Below are 22,112 nucleotides of genomic sequence, written 5' to 3' on the forward strand. Positions count from 1 at the left end.
TTGTGCCGAAATTCGAAAAACTAATTAGGAAACGTCAACAATTTGCTGAAATCCAAAATTTTTTATAAAGTTTACAATATAACTCCAACAGCAACTTACAACTGAACTTGAAACTAAGTTTTTCATGCGAAACTTCTTCGCAGTGAGACGACACAGGGACTAAAACCAAAACCAATACGCATTACAGATGACAACTAAGAACAAAGTTTGAGTAACGAGCATCTAAAATTGGGCTTTATGGGTTTATCCCGTTTCGATTTCTGATTTCGTTTTTTGATACTGCCGGTGTTCATTTTGAAAAGCTTTGCTGAGCAAATGCTGTCTAAAAATATTTTTAGCAGAAAGCGAGAAGAGTGAAACTAGCCTAGAGATGTCAAAAACATATCACGCAAAATGTTGAACAAGCTGTGAATTTTAAAGAAAAACAGAAAATCAATGTCAAAATGCCGCATGTGAACAAAAAACCACTAGCGAGAAATGGAAATTTGGTTCAAACAAAAAACCAGGCATAGAATGATCTATGAATGGATTGGGAAAACCATTTAGAAAAACATCCGATCCAAAAAAGTCAGAAAACAGTGAAAATCAAAGTGAAATTGCCGCATGTGAACAAAAAACCACTAGCGAGAAAGCGAATTTTTGTTCAAACACCGTTTTCTCACTCGACTTTAATAATAGAGCCAAAAAGTTAAACGCCACAAGACCACTCGCTTTTTCACTCCACTTCCTGCTTCGGCGTGACCAAAATCACTACTCCAATTTGACTTTAAAAATCATGAAAATGTGCGAACAGATCTTTAAAAAAGACAGCGCCCCAATACAAATCAAAATCTTTGAATTGCAAACATAGCCGGCAGATTGCCGGAATAGCTGCGAAAGAATAGACCTGCGTGCCATATAATACAGATAGAAACAGATACAGATCTAAATTGAACAAAAAATGTACGCCGGTCAAAAAAACTAGGCTAAAAAACATTCAGCTATAAATTAATAAAGCTTCTTAAAATTCAATCCACAGAAGCCTCTTATTAGGGACCTTTACTGCACATAGGAGTTCCTTTGACCTTAAACAAATTCAAATTAAACTTAAGTTTTAAAGTGCAAAAGTCATTTTATTGAGTGAGGTAAGTCACGTATGATCAAAATTTAATCACGCAAATAACCTAAAAACTTTCGCTAAAGCGAGTGAGAAATGACGTCACGCGCGCTAGCCAGCCGAGAAATTGAGGAGACCATTAACGAAATAAAAAAAAAACAAACCATTTTTTAATCTCCTGCTTCTTATATAGGATCTACCCTGTTTCAGAGCCCCCAAAAGAACAATTCATGTTGTTTTATAGCACGTTACTATTTAAAAAGAGCACGTGCGCCTGGGGTGTAATAGTTTTATATCCAAGCTGGGGGCAGAATAAATTTCTCTAATCTACAATAGCTAAACATAAACCAATTAATGTCGGAAGAATCGCTCTCGAACGACAGGCGGGTAGAAAAAATATTTGACCCTGCTGGCATTCGAACCACTGACCTCCCGATCCATTACCAGATGCACTGACCACTCGGCTATCTGCCCCTTAATTTTGCTATGTTGCCACCGACTTTATATTAGCAACAAAATTTACTTCGGAGTGCGAGCAATAGCGATCACTCAAAAATGAAGAACGAAAGCGTGAAAAAGTCACATGAAAAGTCAAAAAATGTTCTAGAAGAAAAGCGCAAAATGGTCAAGCGGAAAATTTGCGTAGACCAGCACGTTTACAATAATTGCTATGATATTCGTTCAAGAGCAATTAAAAATCTCCAACCACTCAATGCTAACAGCTCAGAGAGTACTGGCAATCATTTCCTTTTCACGGTGCACAAAAAGATCTGGGCAAGATACTGGAGAGATAAGTGCGAGAAAACTGCAAATTATTTCAGATCTGATGTGTATTCAAGATAATTACCAACAAGAATTTTTGAAAACTGGCCTGTCTAAATGGTTACAAACTAAATATGTATAGTTAGACTTTGGCTCACAGTTAAGGCAAAAACACAACAGCCTCACGGAAAGCAGAAAACTGGAAATGCACTCGCAAACCCAGTCAACCTTACTACAAATTCGTCCTCAGCAACAAAGCACTGCGCAGCAAATTATTTCAAAATTGCAAAAGCAGGTTTGAATTGAATATATAGAGGTAACAATTTTAAACATAGCCGGCAGATTGCCGGAAAATAGCCGCCGTTGATTGGGATTGAAAGAATACAAGATGTTGAAAAAAAAAGATTTTTGTACAAAAACATTTTTAAGTTCAATTTATTTTGATGGCATTTCGTAGTTGAACATACTTCTGTTTCTTGGAGAGAGGCTACAGGGGCTGCTATCAAAACCAATAAGCATTAGAGATGGTAACTAAGACTTATAGGAACGACGTTCAAATAGCGGGCATCTAAAATTGGGCTATATGGGTTTATCCCGTTTCAGTTTCTGACTTCATTTTGAAATGCTTTGCTGAGCAACTGATGTTCAAAATCAATTTTAGCAAAATGAGAGAAGAGAGAAACTAGCCTAGAGAAGTCAAAAAGATTTCACGCAAAATGTTGAAATAGCGGCAAAATGAGGTGAGGCAAAACATTTTTTTGTTCGACGAAGTAAAAAAACATAGCAGGACAAGTCCTGACGTACAATTCAAAGAATTTTCATTGACTTAACAAACAACTAGACCTAGAACGGACAATGGGTGAATTGGGAAAAACATTTCCAGAAAAAAATCAGATGAAAAAAAAAACAGAAAATCAATGTCAAAATATTGCTAGGTAGAACAAAAACAAACTAGTGAGATATGTAATTTAGATTCTAACAAAAAACTAGTTCCAGAATGAGCTGTGAATGGATTGGGAAAACAATTTAGAAAAAAATCCGATCCAAAAAATCGAAAAAAAAAAACAGTAAAAATCAGAGTGAAATTGCCGCAAGTGAACAAAAAACCACTACCGAGAAACCAAATTTTTGTTCAAACACCGTTTTCTCACTCTACTTTAAAATTAGAGCGAAAAAAATTCACGCCGGAAAACCACTCGCTTTTTCGCTCCATTTCCTGTTTCGGCGTGACCAAAATCACCACTCCAATTTGACTTCAAAAATCATGAAAATGTGTGAACAGATCTTAAAAAAAACATAGCAGTACAAGTCCTGACGTACAATTCAAAGAATTTTCATTGACTAAACGGAAAAACTAGACCTAGAATGGACTATGAGTGAATTGAGAAAACCATTTTGAAAAAAAATCAGATCAAAAAAATAAAAAAACAGAAAATCCCGCATGTCAGTCAAAATGCCGCATGTGAACAAAAAAAACCACTGGCGAGAAATTAAAAATTAAGTCAAACAAAAAAATTAGGCCTAGAATGAGCTGTGAATGGATTGGGTAAAACATTTAGAAAAAAGCCGATCCAAAAAATTGAAAAAACAGTAAAAATCAGAGTGAAATTGTCGCATGTGAACAAAAAACCACTACCGATAAACCAAATTTTTGTTCAAACACCGTTTTCTCACTCTACTTTAAAAATCGAGCGGAAAAAATTCACGCCGCAAAACCACTCGCTTTTTCGCTCCATTTCCTGTTTCGGCGTGACCAAAATCACCACTCCAATTTGACTTCAAAAATCATGAAAATGTGTGAACAGATCTTAAAAAAAACATAGCAGTACAAGTCCTGACGTACAATTCAAAGAATTTTCATTGACTAAACGGAAAAACTAGACCTAGAATGGACTATGAGTGAATTGAGAAAACCATTTTAAAAAAAATCAGATCAAAAAAATAAAAAAAACAGAAAATCCCGCATGTCAAAATGCCGCATGTGAACAAAAAAAACCACTGGCGAGAAATTAAAAATTAAGTCAAACAAAAAAATTAGGCCTAGAATGAGCTGTGAATGGATTGGGTAAAACATTTAGAAAAAAGCCGATCCAAAAAATTGAAAAAACAGTAAAAATCAGAGTGAAATTGTCGCATGTGAACAAAAAACCACTACCGAGAAACCGAATTTTTGTTCAAACACCGCTTTCTCCCTCTACTTCAAAATTAGAGCGAAAAAAATTCACACCGCAAAACCACTCGATTTTTTGCTCCATTTGCTGTTTGGCGTGACCAAAATCACTACTCCAATTTGACTTCAAAAATCATGAAAATGTGTGAACAGATCTTAAAAAAAAGACAGCGCCCCAAAACAATTCAAATTCTTTGAATTGTAAAAAACCATGAGAAGGCCAATAATAGCCTGCTGAGAAGATGAGGGCTTTAAAAGCAAAGAAATCGGGAGAAAAATCTCCACGAAAGATCGATCAGCTGAATTTGGTGGAAAAATGTCAGGCTGGTATAAAGTTGCTGAACCCCAAATCTGAAGGGTTGGAACATAGACAAACTTAGTAAGGGTTTTGTGACTCCGATTGAAGTCAATGAGAACTTCTGGCGTTTATCGAGAACCGCGAAGCAGTTCGAGATATTACGTCAGAATTTCGAAGAGCATTCTGCAGAGTCACGAAACCATGCTTAAAACACTCACGTGCACATTTTAAAATGCCAAAAGTCTGCAGTGCAAGAAGTTAAAATGCCAGAAGTTGCTACTTAGCCAGAAGTTGCTACTTAGCCAGAAGTTGAATTTCGGTGACTTTCGTCATTTCAAAAAGAGCGCGTTTCGTGTTTTGAACATGGTTAAGTGATTCTGCAGAAGTCACTTCTAAATTCTGACTTAATATCTCGAACCGCTTCGCGGTTCTCGAATAACGCCAGAAGTTCTCAGTGACTTCCAGCAGAGTCTCGTAACCATTACTTAAAACACGAAACGCGCACGTTTTAAAATGACGAAAGTCAACGGAAGTCAACTTCTGGCTCAGTAGGAACTTCTGGCATTTTAACTACTGGCACTGCAGACTTTCGGCATTTTAAAATGTGCACGTAAGTGCTTTAACTGACGTTCTAAATATTTTCGAAAAAGTTCAGTATCTGAGCCATTCTAATGGCCGTGAATTAATGATGACAAAATTCCTCTACCAAAAAAGTGAAATCGGACCAACCCGCACAGTCTGACTTGAACACAAATGGGAAGAGAAGCTTCTGTCTTGGAAGTATGACAGATGGGCCAGTATTGAAGTAGAACCTCTGCTGCAACACATCCGTTGGTTTGTCGAAAGGATTGTACCGCTTTTCTCTCTGAAACAGATAACACTTCCTCTCACCCAACAATAACATACATAGCAGCCTACCGAGCGTCAAAATACTGTGTCGTATATTTCTGACAACCAATGTTAGGGGGCTATGCAGGTGCAACTACTGTGAAAATGGACTAGCACTGGATTCAAACCAGCATCTTTACTTGCAAGCCTAGTGTGCTACCTATTTACACCAACTGGTCTTAAGCTCTCTTACTTGGGCATCTCTTATAACCGGTTCTCACGTTCTTTCTTGTTCCTCAAGGCTTCATTTCTCTAGCCACGTATACGTTGAAAAAGTAGAGCTTCTTATCAAGCTATGCCAAGCTCATCTTATGCACAATTTACGATAGATTGTTCTCTCAACTTTCTAACAAACAACAACAGAACTATACAGAGAAAGACCAAAGCTAGTCGAACAAAAATAGCGCCTCAAAAATACGTTGCAAATCGGCTCAAATTTTCACCTCAAAACCTCGTTGCACACTTGAAACCGTCTTATTGGCACAGTCCAGCTTAAATGCATTTAAGTCATTTTTTAAATTTTAAATGTACGATTAAGATATCGATCTTGAAACTCTAGTGAAAACCACTCCAGACAAGTCACTTATAGTTGATAATACTATCCTCTAAAATCGCACAGCGAAACAAAAACAACTCCACGATAATTGCCGGAACTATGGGCCTTAAAAAACAATTCCACCACAACAATTATATCTAAATAGTTCTCAACACATTGTTGATAAAACAATTATTTCCGTCAATCAAAGTAAACAGAAGTCTCTTTAAGAGTGAGGAAAATGAACTGAGAGAGTGAGGTAAATCACATGGGACCAAAAACTTAATCGCTCGAATGAACAAAATACTCGCTCCCATAAGAGTTAAAATCGACGTCACGGACGCTATTCCGTTGAAATTGCATGAAGGAATCAACAAAAGGCAGATTTAAAGTTGGAGGAGACGTCCTAGCTCTTAACAAAAATTTTGACGAATAAAAAAGAAGGCCAGTTACAGCTTATCTCAGCTATCGCTATTGCAGCTATCAAAATAAAACCAAAAATTTTAGGGCATCGGTTAAATCAAACAAGTTACTGCTGTATTTTATTGCCTGCTGGCACCAATTTTAAGAAACTGGATCTAACTTCTTTGGGGTTTAAATTTGGAGAACACAGTCAGTTATTTTGTTTCTCTTTACGATAGCCTATCTCTACTGAGTGAGTGCGCATGAATTTGAACAGTTGTGGTCATCAGTGGCGCAGAGGTATCTAAACCATAAAATTTTAAGCCGTTCGAACAAAGTTTTCAGACTACACAAAACAAAAATTAGCGACATGGGGGTCTAAAACTCCCAATGACTGCTATTCACGCCATGAAATCATGTAACTCCAATAGTTTTGGCAAATGGCATATTTAGAGGCTACTAGGGCCCGCGGTACTGCTTAGGAACTTAACGCCCTCTTGACTTAGCACCAGTAGTAGTTTAGACTTTGTGACTTATCTAGGGAATTTAACTCTTTATTGATTTCAGTCAAAAATTCCGTTTTCCAGACGGATGACAGTTTCAACATGGACAGCTTATTTTCCAGGTGCTCGAGTTTTGTTGATTATACTTGTGAAAAAAGTCCAAGTAAATGTTTGTCGGGTTTAATTTGGATACAGTGGTAGTAGTAGCAGAAGATAGGAATTTAAGGTTCTTCTCTAGGGTTCTTTCCTACCCACTTTTTGTCCATTAAAAGTTTCCTTTTTTCCTAGATTTTCCCTTTTTTTATTTTCGTTAATTTTAGGTCAAATGCCAAAGCGATCTTTTCGCACTTTTCTTGAAAAGATAAAAAGCTCAGTTTTGAATAGAAGATTCGCATAAAACCTAAGTTTGTTTTCTCTAATCAAGGTGAGCAGGTCGCTCCTGCTTATCTAGTCTCCCAAGGCCAAAAATAAAAGAAATTCATGTGAAAAACCGATCTGACGTAAAATCCGAAGATCAAAAAATTGCAAACAAAGGCAAAGTTTTTGTTAAGTTTTCCCCAACACCCGTTTAGTTTTCCCCAACACCCGTTTAAAAGAAAATCGAATGACCAGCCAAAACAAACTTTTTTTCCATTGTATTCCAAATCTGTTTTATTAAAACTTATGCCTCCTTTTATTTCCAAAATTATTGTGTCTCTATTTTTTGTGTTAAGCTAGTTTGTAAAAATATTCTTAAAATTGAAAATCCTTTGAAAATCACCTGAACTCAGTTTTAAGTAAAAAGGCTAACCCAATCCGTTCTTTTGTATCTTGTAAGAAATCAAATTCCTTTAAAAGTAAGATGTGATGTATTCAAGTCACTTGTACCCTCTCATCTTTCTTTCAGCTGAATACTCCTTCAAACTCTTTCAGAAAAAAAAACGAAAACGGCATGTACAAGCAAATTAATTTGGGAAAAAATGTTTTATCGAAGTTAGCTTAATGAAACGCCAAAAAGACATAAAACACTGAGAAACATTCAAAAATTTCAAAATGTTTAATAGTCGGCTGGACAGAATGAAAGCTGGACAGAACAAGAGAACAGAAAAACTCAGACGTGAGCAGGTATTATAAAAAAACCGAATGAAAACGATGTGGGGGGTAACAAATCTTTGATCCCGAAAAGGGTTCAAGAATGGAACAAACTACCCTCTACAGTAATAACATAACCGACTAACGTCGGGCGAATTGCTCTCAAACGACCCGCCAGCGGTTGGCTTCGTCGGTAGCTAGCCACGGTTTTGTGAGGCTAGCTTTAGATTAATTGAAGAGGCGTAAGGTGAGCGCAGCGGGGGTGCACCGTAGCGGGGTTGCAAAAGTGGATTGGGGGAACTGATGTGGGAGCGGTGGGTGGGTGGGCTTTGGGATCAATTTCTAAGAACCGCTTTTCACAACATAAGTATAAGTCTCCAAAACAGTTTCTGTTAATCGCATACTTGAAGATTAGTGGGCTGAACGGCTCAAAGAGACTTAACTCAAGCTGGGTGCTACTTCTTTATCCTGTTTCTGAAGTCGAAAGTCACAGGTTAGGAAAAATCGGCCAAGCAAAAAATTTGCATAAAAGAGACAAACAGGATTAATATATTTGCTACAAATTAATTTTGATAGCAATTAACAATGATTTCCCAAAAAGTGCCTGCTAAGTCATGAATGATGAAAACATTTCTATTATAAATGATTGTTAATGAGGATCAGAGATGATGACATTACGCCACATAACAGCAGCTGAAGCGCGGCATCAACAAAGAGAGAGATAGCGTGAGAGAGACAACTTCTAGTTTTGTAGCCTTGTAAAAAAATCATATAGAAAAACTGAAAAGGCAAAATTAAAAAAAAAGTTTTCAACTTCGCAGAAAAAACAGTTCAAAGCCATTTTTGTCTCAAAATTTCTGTCAAGTAACCCATTTCCGAGACTTGAAAAGTTTCGTTGGCAAGTAATGGTCGTTATACTCAGAAGAGGGCAAATTTAAAAAAAACGTCTCTAAAACTCAAGATATTAATATTTTAAGAAACATTTCATTGTCTCAAGAGACTAACCTGTATCCCTGTTTAAAGCCTGATATAGTTTCACTGGCTCATAAAGATCCACACACTTGAAACATGAAAATTTTCCAAAAATTTGAAAACTTTAAACTTTATCCAAAATTTCTAAACTGCAGTAACAAAAATATTAATCACCATGCCATACACTCTTGAAGCTATGCAACAGATTATTATCGAAGCTTGGAGGAGATCCCAGAGCTCCTGGTGACGGAAAAACTCAAAAACCTGGAAAAATTGCTTCAATTCGTGATATTAAAATCTTGAAAAACATAACATTACATCTATAAACTATGCAGTAACATATTATCAACCCCTGGAGGAATTTCCGTGTCTCTTGAGGCTAGAAAAACCTAAAAACTGACAAAAAATTTACAACCTCAAAAAATTGCAAGATATATAAAAAAAATTAGTTAAACTTGTGACATTAAAAAGTTGAAAATTAATCCTTGACCAAAAAAAATTTTCTAATAACTTATTATCAAACCCTAACGGAGGTTTTCTGAACCTTGGGGCTCAAAAAACCTGAATAATTACTTAAATGTAAAAAAGTGAAAAAAAAGGGCAAAAATTGTCAAAAAATGCAAAAATTCGTGATGTTAAAGAAATTCCATTACATCCAAAAAATAAAACAGTAACCTATTATCAAACCCTAGGAGGTGTCACTAGGTTCTTGAGGATAAAAAAACTTAATAAAAAATTGTCAGTAACTTATTGTTTAACACCTTGGGATGTTTTTTGACCCCTGGGTCTGAAAAAGCCTGAATAATGAAAAAAATGACAATAAATTTGAAAAGAATGCACGTTTTGTCAAAAAAAATGCTGAAATTCGTGATGTTAAAATCTTGAAACTATTCCATTACCACTAGAAACTATGCAGTAACCTATTATTAAAACCTAGAGGGGGTTCCTTGACACCTAGGGATGATAAAAATTAAAAAAAAATGTGTGCTTTGAACCAGCGGTTGTTCGTCAGTAGCCAGAAACGGGGTGGGGTGGAGGTAACAGTGCGCGGAGGGAAATAGTGGGGGGTCAACAGTGGAGGGTCTTCAATCTCAAAGAACCGCCCATCACACCATATGTATAAGTATCCAAAACAGTTTGAGCTGAAACAGAGCTGTAAGCCTCTAAGAGCACTTAACGCCCGCTGGGCGCTGCCTGTTTATCCCATTTTTGAGGACGAAAAGTCAGAAGCGTCAGACGAAAAATCGGTCAAGCGGAAAATCGCATAAAAAGACCGACAGGACTAATATAATTGCCACAAACTTCGTTTGAGGGCAATTAAAAACTTGAACCAGTAAAACTTGTTTTAGAAATGTTTTCACCAAGTTTTTGCTCGATCAGCAAAAAGCCCGTTAAAGAACAAATAGGCGTGTTCAAAACCTATTTTTACCAATGAGAACCAACAGCCACAATAACAAAACTGATACTTTGATTAATCGATTTATATTTGCAAGCATGTGGCTATTTATCCTGAGGTTTAGAACCAGAATAATTTATATGTTAGATCCAGAAAAAAATAAATCTACTAGATAGAGATGCAAAGCCTCACATAAGGAACACTATTGGTCAAGGTGCTTTGGAGCCAGTTTCAGTCAAGCAGTTTTGGCAACATAATTTCTCATTTCGAAAAACCCCCGTATGTTATGCACCCCCAGTTACAGCACGCGTCATTACATAACAAATCCTTATGTAAAAAATGGCTTGTGCATCTGGGTGAGGCAAATAATATGCACCCACTAAGCTGGGAGGGGGGGGGGGGGCAAACGGAAAAGATCCGTAATTTATATCACAAATAGATCAAAAGCACAAAATCTAGAATACACAGACTAACTTAACTGGTACCCGACTTATAGCTATCAACCAGCACATACCATTCAAATATGCAGCAAGTTGAAAATGGCTTACCGTCCAGTTGAATTTGACCACAGTAGACCCATAATTTATAACTTCTAGCCATGAGGTGACCTGGTCGCCCTGGTTTCCATCGAATATCACCCTGCATGCGGCTCCTATTTCTCCAACTCTACTAGTGTCATTGCCCTCCCACGCAGCTGTGACTCCTCCAATTTTAAGAGCTGGTCCCGTGACATATCTGAAAAAAAACTATCACTGAGTACTGCACATCACCGCATATTTCCTTCTCGCAGATGTAAATTCCTTTTTTTTTCAATCAAATATGGTTCAAAATTGATAAATAAAGGGTGTTTCCCATTATTGGCGACTAGCTTAGTGGTCATATAACGAATATCCCGCCAACCCAATTACCGTAAAGATACCATATGGGGGCTATGATTTCGCGGTGGAGGCTATAATGAGAAGGACCCCAAATAAACTTAAAGTCAGTAACAACCAATTAACTGTAAACATTGGTCAACGAAAAAGGAGGTATGATCCATCCAATGGAAAGAAAGAAAGAATTCATTTCTCTGATTCATAATATTAAAATTAAGTGAACAGTTTAGAAGAATAAGAGATGGATCAGAGGGGACCCTCCTAAAGTTGAATCACCTTTTATTATGAGGACCCGGGTCAAAAGTGCAGAGCATTGATCGCGTTTAACTTCTTAACCTATTTTTCTTAACCTACTTCTGTATTGAAACAGATATCACTTAACCTTAGTGAAGTCTGAAGTTTAGCTAAAGTTTTAAAGGACTGATTTTTGCTCACGGCTGTTGAAAAACATCAAGGTATTCTATGAAGACATTTTTGACTAGCGTATTGAGTAATTTGGCTCCGCGATATCTTAGAGATTGCCCAACATTTTGCTGCTGGAACTTCATACAAGCCACACGTTGTAGCTCGGGTAGCCATGGAAGTTTTCAGCTGCCTTTAAAAGATATTGTTTAGGTAGCAAGTCGGTTGCAATTGCTTGATCGAAAAAAAGGGAGAATTTTAACAATTCAAATGCATAAATATCAAAGATGTTTTGTATTCCTGAATCTTTGAAAAGTAAACTGGAATGATACCTTGAGCTTTTGAAGAAAATTAGCCTGAGTAGTTTCTTTTGTTGCAAGTAAATTGGAAGTACACTGTTGCGCGAAGTGCAACCCTATATCAATACACCATTTTGTATGACAGGTTTGATGTAAACATTGTAATTCAGTATTACGTCATGACTCACAAGGTGTCGCAAACGAGACACAATGAAAATCTGCTTAGAAACCTTTTTTTTACAATATCCTGAATATGGCTTGTAAAATTGAACCTCTCATCTATCTTTAATCCGAGGTAGGTAGCGAGCGGCTGTTTAAACAACAATTCACCGTCTAATTCTAAAGTGAGATCATCTTTTCCATGAAATTGCAGAGCTTGGGTTTTCGAAAACTTCAGTGAAAGTTCATTTTTCTTGATCCACTCAAACAATTTGTTCAGTTCATTGTTCAGCTTTGATTTTTCACCATCATCACAGCTATAAAGACAATTTGTATCATCTGCAAACAAGTAGGTGTCTAAAAGGGAAGAAACATTGGGTGGATCATTTAAATAGATAAGGAATAGGAGCGAACCCAAAATTGATCCTTGGGGAACTCCACAGGCCACTGGTAAAAAAAAGGGAGATCAGATTGAAGAAAGTTCTAAACACTGTAATCTATTTGACAAATAGGATATGAATCAATCTAATGCAACACCCCGAATGCCATAAATCCCAATTTTGATAAAAGCGTTTCGGTGATATGGGTTAAGGCGTGGATAGTTGAGTATTTTGATCGAAAGCCGAACTGCTTCGGGTAGAAAATGTTAAGTTTCAGGACAGAACATTCAAGCCTTGCGTAAACGACTTTCTCAAGCAATTTAGTTAGTACAGGGAGTATAGAAATTGAGCGGTAGTTGTCGATATTCATTTTTGAGCCTTTTTTATGCAATGGGGAAGCTTTAGCTCTCTTGAGGCATTCTGGAAAAACGCCTTCACTGAAGGAGCGATTGAACATATACATAAGGGGTTCTCGGAAAACTGGAAGACTAGATTTCACAGTTTCGTCATAGAGTCCATCGAGGCCTGACGATTTTCTATCTTTCAATTCAGCTACATAACGTTCAAGCTCTACCATACCCAGAGGATGAAGAAAGAAACTGTGTTCAATTTCTTTCTGAACACACTTTGATCTGAACATACTCTAAACAAGGCGGAGTTAATTCTATTCTTAATTACTCTCGTTCGTATTTTTGCTCAATGGTACTTGAAGAGACCAATTAAATTTGCTGCTGGAACTTCATACAAGCCACACGTTGTAGCTCGGGTAGCCATGGAAGTTTTCAGCTGCCTTTAAAAGATATTGTTTAGGTAGCAAGTCGGTTGCAATTGCTTGATCGAAAAAAAGGGAGAATTTTAACAATTCAAATGCATAAATATCAAAGATGTTTTGTATTCCTGAATCTTTGAAAAGTAAACTGGAATGATACCTTGAGCTTTTGAAGAAAATTAGCCTGAGTAGTTTCTTTTGTTGCAAGTAAATTGGAAGTACACTGTTGCGCGAAGTGCAACCCTATATCAATACACCATTTTGTATGACAGGTTTGATGTAAACATTGTAATTCAGTATTACGTCATGACTCACAAGGTGTCGCAAACGAGACACAATGAAAATCTGCTTAGAAACCTTTTTTTACAATATCCTGAATATGGCTTGTAAAATTGAACCTCTCATCTATCTTTATTCCGAGGTAGGTAGCGAGCGGCTGTTTAAACAACAATTCACCGTCTAATTCTAAAGTGAGATCATCTTTTCCATGAAATTGCAGAGCTTGAGTTTTCGAAAACTTCAGTGAAAGTTCATTTTTCTTGATCCACTCAAACAATTTGTTCAGTTCATTGTTCAGCTTTGATTTTTCACCATCATCACAGCTATAAAGACAATTTGTATCATCTGCAAACAAGTAGGTGTCTAAAAGGGAAGAAACATTGGGTGGATCATTTAAATAGATAAGGAATAGGAGCGAACCCAAAATTGATCCTTGGGGAACTCCACAGGCCACTGGTAAAAAAAAGGGAGAACAGATTGAAGAAAGTTCTAAACACTGTAATCTATTTGACAAATAGGATATGAATCAATCTAATGCAACACCCCGAATGCCATAAATCCCAATTTTGATAAAAGCGTTTCGGTGATATGGGTTAAGGCGTGGATAGTTGAGTATTTTGATCGAAAGCCGAACTGCTTCGGGTAGAAAATGTTAAGTTTCAGGACAGAACATTCAAGCCTTGCGTAAACGACTTTCTCAAGCAATTTACTTAGTACAGGGAGTATAGAAATTGAGCGGTAGTTGTCGATATTCATTTTTGAGCCTTTTTTATGCAATGGGGAAGCTTTAGCTCTCTTGAGGCATTCTGGAAAAACGCCTTCACTGAAGGAGCGATTGAACATATACATAAGGGGTTCTCGGAAAACTGGAAGACTAGATTTCACAGTTTCGTCATAGAGTCCATCGAGGCCTGACGATTTTCTATCTTTCAATTCAGCTACATAACGTTCAAGCTCTACCATACCCAGAGGATGAAGAAAGAAACTGTGTTCAATTTCTTTCTGAACACACTTTGATCTGAACATACTCTAAACAAGGCGGAGTTAATTCTATTCTTAATTACTCTCGTTCGTATTTTTGCTCAATGGTACTTGAAGAGACCAATTAAATTTGCTGCTGGAACTTCATACAAGCCACACGTTGTAGCTCGGGTAGCCATGGAAGTTTTCAGCTGCCTTTAAAAGATATTGTTTAGGTAGCAAGTCGGTTGCAATTGCTTGATCGAAAAAAAGGGAGAATTTTAACAATTCAAATGCATAAATATCAAAGATGTTTTGTATTCCTGAATCTTTGAAAAGTAAACTGGAATGATACCTTGAGCTTTTGAAGAAAATTAGCCTGAGTAGTTTCTTTTGTTGCAAGTAAATTGGAAGTACACTGTTGCGCGAAGTGCAACCCTATATCAATACACCATATTGTATGACAGGTTTGATGTAAACATTGTAATTCAGTATTACGTCATGACTCACAAGGTGTCGCAAACGAGACACAATGGAAATCTGCTTAGAAACCTTTTTTTTACAATATCCTGAATATGGCTTGTAAAATTGAACCTCTCATCTATCTTTATTCCGAGGTAGGTAGCGAGCGGCTGTTTAAACAACAATTCACCGTCTAATTCTAAAGTGAGATCATCTTTTCCATGAAATTGCAGAGCCTGAGTTTTCGAAAACTTCAGTGAAAGTTCATTTTTCTTGATCCACTCAAACAATTTGTTCAGTTCATTGTTCAGCTTTGATTTTTCACCACCATCACAGCTATAAAGACAATTTGTATCATCTGCAAACAAGTAGGTGTCTAAAAGGGAAGAAACATTGGGTGGATCATTTAAATAGATAAGGAATAGGAGCGAACCCAAAATTGATCCTTGGGGAACTCCACAGGCCACTGGTAAAAAAAGGGAGATCAGATTGAAGAAAGTTCTAAACACTGTAATCTATTTGACAAATAGGATATGAATCAATCTAATGCAACACCCCGAATGCCATAAATCCCAATTTTGATAAAAGCGTTTCGGTGATATGGGTTAAGGCGTGGATAGTTGAGTATTTTGATCGAAAGCCGAACTGCTTCGGGTAGAAAATGTTAAGTTTCAGGACAGAACATTCAAGCCTTGCGTAAACGACTTTCTCAAGCAATTTACTTAGTACAGGGAGTATAGAAATTGAGCGGTAGTTGTCGATATTCATTTTTGAGCCTTTTTTATGCAATGGGGAAGCTTTAGCTCTCTTGAGGCATTCTGGAAAAACGCCTTCACTGAAGGAGCGATTGAACATATACATAAGGGGTTCTCGGAAAACTGGAAGACTAGATTTCACAGTTTCGTCATAGAGTCCATCGAGGCCTGACGATTTTCTATCTTTCAATTCAGCTACATAACGTTCAAGCTCTACCATACCCAGAGGATGAAGAAAGAAACTGTGTTCAATTTCTTTCTGAACACACTTTGATCTGAACATACTCTAAACAAGGCGGAGTTAATTCTATTCTTAATTACTCTCGTTCGTATTTTTGCTCAATGGTACTTGAAGAGACCAATTAAATTGCGGTTCAAGAACAAACTGTTCCAAACAAATCGCCATACAAATTGCCAAATTGTAGTTTAAAAAATCAGTCGGTAGTTAAATTAGCTGATAGTAAAGAAATTCATGAAAGACGCCATATTTGTTAAACTGTACACTGGTATTCGAAAATTACGATTTGTCACCGCTGAACAGAGTGCCTATTGATTGTAGCACTCTAAACAGTCTCTTTGTTAAAGTAGACCTAACAGAGAAAAATCATTCGAAGTTCATCATTTCTTTTCAGATCAAAGTTAGTTTGTGTTTTCTCATGTTTAGTGTTTTGAATGACTGTTGGTATTCTGGGCAGGTTAAACTAATGGATTTGGCTGGTTCTATAATGGCTCAGTACTGAATAGAATTTATGTACAATGGATCAGTAATGAATTGCACTGAGACCAAAGTACGGATTCAACTTGGTTTTTTGGGTTACTCAATTTTCCAGCTGTGAGTAAATAAGGTCATTCTTAGGTTGCATCTTGTTTCGAGTCTTCTCAAAAACCATAATAAATTTTTTACTAATGCGTTCTTCTATTTAAATCAGCAAAATTTGGAGAAAGAACTCTGACAGTTTATGTTCGTTTACCATTATCTAAGAGAATATTGGACTTGGTGTTGCGGCCAAGATGAGAAGTTATACAGTCTGGTAATAAATTTGATTAAACTAGCCAAAAACAATGTTTATTTGAATGCATTTGGAGCCATTGAAAATTCGGATCTATTGTTTTGCCCCCACCCCCCAGCTTAGTAAGAATAAATCTTTTATGACCCCCAGGCGCACGTGCTATTGGCTATTGTCGTACATAGTAACGTGGTATATAACAACATATGAATTGTAACGGGGGGGGGGGGGGGGGGGGTCATAAAAAACACTAGGGGGGGGGGGGAACAGTTTAGATCCGAAAATTCTTCGCCAAAGTTTGGCAAATTGTCTTAATTGCGAAAATGATCAATGCGGCATTGGGCTTAATTGAACCTAATACTATGGCATTACTAGACTGATTGTTTTAAACCAGCTTCGGTCTGCTTGATCGAATTTGCATCAATTATGGTGAACAAAGTTCTCAACTGGTCTAACTAAATGCGGTGCAAGCTGCCTTCAAATTTGAAGTTTTTTAATATGAATTTTATTTTGAAACCCAACCTAGTGGATCCGCCTCTGGACTTGGACTGTTTGTTGGGATCCGGTGACATGATGTTGACTGATTTGGCATCCACGCTAAAACATTTAATTTACAACTTTAAAAAAACTACATTGTGAAGTGTCCCGGTCTCATTGTTCCGACCCCACTAGTGGGGGGGAGGAACTATATACTCAAATGGGTTTTTTTTGTTCCGTGAATTTTGGCCGACCGATATATTCATCGTAGAGAAATGTACGTGGTATCATTAAAAAGCTCGTCCAGTGTAGAATTCGAAATTAAAAAAGATTTTTTTGAATTTTGTTTTTTTCGAGGAGTTATCGAGGTTTAAAGTTTCATGTGAACACTGGATATTTGGTTCACTTTTGTTCACTTTTACCGTAATTTTCGTTCGAATTAACGTTTTTTCTACGAAAAACTTAATTCAAAACTAGACTCCACGCCAAATAGTAAATCAATTTTAGGTTTTTAAAAGACGAAAGGAGATATTAAAGACTAGTTCTAGTCTTAGAGGGAAGTTTAATTATAAAAAATTCGAATTAGGTTTGGGAGCTCTTTTTTTTAGAAAATTTTGCAATTTTTTTGTTTTTTCAAGTCACCTAGAGACTACTAGACACTTTTAATATCAACGTTCCGTTAATGACAAACCTCTTTTACGATCAAATGAAGCCCAATGAACAAAAAATTTGTTTCGAAGGGATCGCTCATGTTTTTTTTTGGACTCGTATCTCAAATTTCGTAAATTCAAATGAAATTTTGATTTTTTTGAGGTTTTACTAAAGTTTTATAATTCTATGGCATAAACTTGTTGAAAAAAAGAGCAATAGATTTGCTAATGAGCATTAAGTGAACCTATCTAGTGCTGTGAGTGGACAGCTAATGGCTGTTAAGACTTTGAAAATAAATTTTCGAAAATTTTTTAAAATTAGTAAATCATAAACTTATTTTTGAGAACTGTAAGTTCGTGTCAGTAAAAACTGGATTAAACTCCTTCATACCACTGCAACATAAGCTAATCCCATTGGCGGCTTTATCAAATAACTATTGGTTATACGTCTTCAATGCCACAAGATTTCAAATTTTTTTAAAAAATTCTTTGGACATTTCGTTTTATTGGTTCATTTTGAAATGTTATCACGTCATCCTAATATTGATGGCTACAACTTCCTTTCGTGAAGACGTCCAAAGGATCATAGATAAAACTTTCTGAGCAAAAAATATGGTTTAAATGGCTTCAACACTTTCTTCTCCCATTTTTCTAAAGAAATTTTGGTTTTTGCCTGTATTTGTTGTTTTTTTTTCATAGTCATAAGACATATTGTGTTGTCTTATTGATTACCTAGGCATCATAAGCATCCTTGTATTCACATCGTGGCATAGTTGAGCGTATTCATTGAATCACTACGAAACCTTTTGAGTTTAATGGCTGTTAAGAATTTAAAAACATTTTTTTATTTTCTTTTAACATAAATCAATCTTAAGCTTATTTTCGTGGATTGTAAGCCAGTCTCGGTAAGGACAGAACCGCTTTATTTTTCTACATCAGCAACAATTTATCTAGTTAGCGGTTTTGTCTTCTAACTATTGGTTTTTTGACTTGGGTGCACGAGTTTTCATAATTTTTATAATTTTTGGATCGTTTTTTAGTAATTTCGGTTCCTTTTGAAATTGTATTACATTATCCTAATATTGATAGCTCCCATTGGTTTAGCGAAGACGTTCAATGGATCGTTGAAAAAGTTTTCAGAGAAAAAAGCTTATGGTTTAAATAGCTTCGACACTTTCTTCTCTCAATTTTCTACCGAACTTTTGGATTTTGCCTGTTTTTGTTGTTGTTTTCATAGTCAATGACTTGTTGTAATGTCTTGTTGATAAATTTTGGATGACAAACATCCTAGTCGTCACATCATCATTTTGGCATAATTTAGCGTATTAAATGCCTTCCGTTGAAAGCTGTAGAATTTTTTGACTTTGATACTATGGGTTTTCTCAAAAATTTCGTGGTTTTGATGTATTTTTCTTTGCCATACGACCTATTGTGATGAGTTATTGATGTCACATGAATGAAACCTATGATTGCTATTTCATCGAGGCAGAATTTAGTGTGTTTAATTAACTTAGAATGTAGCATTTTTTTTTTAAATTCAAACATCTATTTTTGTTATCTCTTCATTTGGTTGACAATTAAGTCAAAAATGTAGATGAGCTCGGGTCGGAACATCATGTGCAAACGCACATTAACGAGCCGCCTTGTTCTAATTGAAAAACAAAGCTTTCCAGACTGGAAGTAGGGGTGTGGAAGGAAAGAGAACTGGACTAATGAGGAATACTATATGATGTGCTATGTCGGCAGTCCTATGTTTATATGTCAAAGTGTTTTTCATAGTCTCAAGCTTATGGACAAAATTTTGCTGCTGAACATTTTCATATCACAATTTGCAAAATATGCTTTTTATATCACCATAGACTATTAAGATAACTTTTAATACAAATATATTCACTCTAAGCAGATCTTTTTGGGGGTGTCGTTTAGAGCAACTCATCGTTGAACCAAACAGTCCGAAAATTGGCTTTGATGAGATCGAAAGCGCGATATGTATTGCCATGACTCACGGATCCCCCTTTCCGCGACCCTAGTTTACCTGATTAGAGCGATATTGGATTGCTAATCTCAGAATGGACAGTGTTATTTGTCATTATCCAAAAATAAAAATCACAGGCCATCAATTAATTGCCTATATTGTTTCAAACTTTTGCTTATTCTCATATCTTACTTTTCCTGGTCATGCTGCTCGTAAAAGTCATCCGGGAGGTTCTCAGTCCGTGGACTCTCCATTGCAATCAGCTGCACGTGACCTCCGGTTGACACCCTAGCGTCTAAGTTCCCCTTGTGTGACAGAGCACCAGCTCTTTGGGGTTTGTCAGTTGAGGCCTTTTGGGCTATAGTATCCGAATTTTGACCACGGATCATCAATTCGTCGAAGTCCTTAAAATTGAATTGGTGAATGTGATACAATTTTCTGATATTATTGGAAAAAAGCCGAATTTTTCGAAAGCAGAAAACTGATCTATTCTGTCCCACCCCTGTGTTTTTATAGCTCCCAAATTACAATTTATATGATGTTATATAGCACGTTACCACGTAAACAGTAGCACGTGCGCCTGGGGGTGTAAAAATTATATACCCACTAAGCGAAACACAGTAGATCCCAGAAAACAATCAAAGTCCAGTAGCAATCAAAATTTTAAAAGATTTTCAAAATAAGATGAAAAACGAGCATACGCATTTGAAGGAATTTTTCAACACTATCAACATTATTTTTCTTGGCTAATTTCTGAAATGGTAAGATCTTTTCCCTTATTGCCCCCTTTTTATTGCTTGTAGCTGACTCCCCCCCCCCCCCCCCCCTCCCCGAATTATGCGCCAAAGTTACGAGACACGGAATTACGCAGTACACCATGCAAAAGATATATAGCACGTGCAAATAGCAAGAGAACCACTAAAGTCAAGTTGGAAGGGGGGAGAGGGGAGGGGAGGGGAGGGGAGGGGATAAAATTGAAGTAATAACAATAAACAGCAGTGCGTATACGAACCTGCTGAGATGGTTTCTTAGGGTCAACTTCATGTATGATCTGTTGCAACTGTCGCATCCTTTTGGCCAAGAACTCACTATCTTGCCACCCTCGTCTGCCAGGGGGAATGTGTACGTAACCTAAGAGAGAAGATCAGAATTTAACGAGGGTTGGCCTAACCTAATTGCCACAAAACGAACCTTATATCATCTTTTGGATTGATTACCAGTCAGAATCAAATTTTCTTTTACCAGCTAACGTTTTACGTTCCCAAAAACTCCATGTGGCTAGTGATATGATTAAAAAGTTTTTCCATGGTGGTCAACCTGTGAACATTCAATATTTTCAACTAGTGCAAATGTTAACCATCCTAATTAAGAACCACTCATAATTAGGAACCATTTTTAATTGAGAATAATCAACAGAGCAATCAATAATGGATATGTGTAGGGGTGAAAGTAGTTTTCCGGGTCATAAGTAGTTTTCCGGGTCATAAGTAGTTTTCCGACCCGCACTTCACCATTATAAAGCAAGAAAAAGAGGTAAAGCGGAAAAGGAAAAGGAGGTAAATTCCACTATTAGCAGCCCGTGTTGAGGTTTTTGGGTTAGTTTTTGTAAGAAATGCGGTGAATGTGGTGCATATTTGTACGAATTGCAGTGATTGCGGTGAATGCGGTGAAAAAAAAGTATTTCACCAAATTTCACCGCATTTTGTACTAAAATTCTCCGTGAAATTCACCGCATTTCATACAAAAAATCACCGCATTTGTTTTCCAACGTTTACTGAATCTGAATTAAATTCACAAGAAAAATCAGAGTAGTAATTGACAGTTGCCGCAGCGGAATAAGAAGTTGAAGACACAGAGGAGGTAAGAGGTTCGAACCCCCTGTATGAAACTTTCTTTTTTGTAAGAATACCGAGAACGCGGTGAAAATAAATAATTCACCGCAATGCCCCGCAAAAAGATGTATGTGAAAATTATTTTTTTCACTGCATTTCTTACGAAAATTCACCGCCAAACCTCAACCCGGGAGTTAAACGAGTGAAAAAGTGTACTTTTGAGAAAATTACACATTTTTGCGATCCTTACACTATTTAGCGAACTCTTTTATACCCTTAAGAGCACACATTAATTACACTCTTGAATCCACTTTTATTACACTTTATTCCCTCGGTGAAGCCTTCCTGGCTGAAGACGTCAGTGCGTGTTAGTGGAAAATTACGTAAGATATCCACTGAATGTGTGAAAATCATTAACGAAAGTTCTGGTTGAGCTGAGGAATCAGCTTTAAGTGCTCAACTATTACAAATAAGCGATAACAGAGCTTTTAGGGGTTGAACACATGTCAGTTCTGAAAAAAAAGTTCAATGAAATTCGTTTTAACCAATATAATATTGACAAGGCCGAGTTGAGGGATGAGCCCTTTTTTCTCCGTAATTTTTTGGACAAACCATCGGCTTGTGTTCCCTAGTTCAGAAGACCCGATAATAATGACATAAGAAATGTATGTTTAGTATGTTCGATTTTTAACGCCAGAAATTGTCGGTATGTCCGGTTTGATCGGTTTCAAACGTAGG

General features: G+C 36.7%; 1 protein-coding gene across 8 annotated transcripts in view; it reads right to left on the reverse strand.

The window, feature by feature from the left end:
- LOC142350732 (MYCBP-associated protein-like) overlaps positions 1-22,112 on the reverse strand; it is an 81,941-nt gene that overhangs the window by 24,756 nt on the left and 35,073 nt on the right. For all 8 annotated transcript variants that reach the window (XM_075402678.1, XM_075402677.1, XM_075402676.1 and 5 more), the window contains exons 9-13: positions 20,555-20,673; positions 19,735-19,946; positions 16,963-17,037; positions 10,642-10,828; positions 5,056-5,191 (exon numbers count right to left, since the gene is read on the reverse strand). In XM_075402678.1, coding sequence (XP_075258793.1) covers positions 5,056-5,191; positions 10,642-10,828; positions 16,963-17,037; positions 19,735-19,946; positions 20,555-20,673 — 729 coding nt within the window. The remainder of the gene's footprint in view (positions 1-5,055; positions 5,192-10,641; positions 10,829-16,962; positions 17,038-19,734; positions 19,947-20,554; positions 20,674-22,112) is intronic.

Source organism: Convolutriloba macropyga, chromosome 12 (assembly GCF_964194025.1).
Source record: "Convolutriloba macropyga chromosome 12, txConMacr16.3, whole genome shotgun sequence".
NCBI classification, from domain to species: domain Eukaryota; kingdom Metazoa; phylum Xenacoelomorpha; order Acoela; family Convolutidae; genus Convolutriloba; species Convolutriloba macropyga.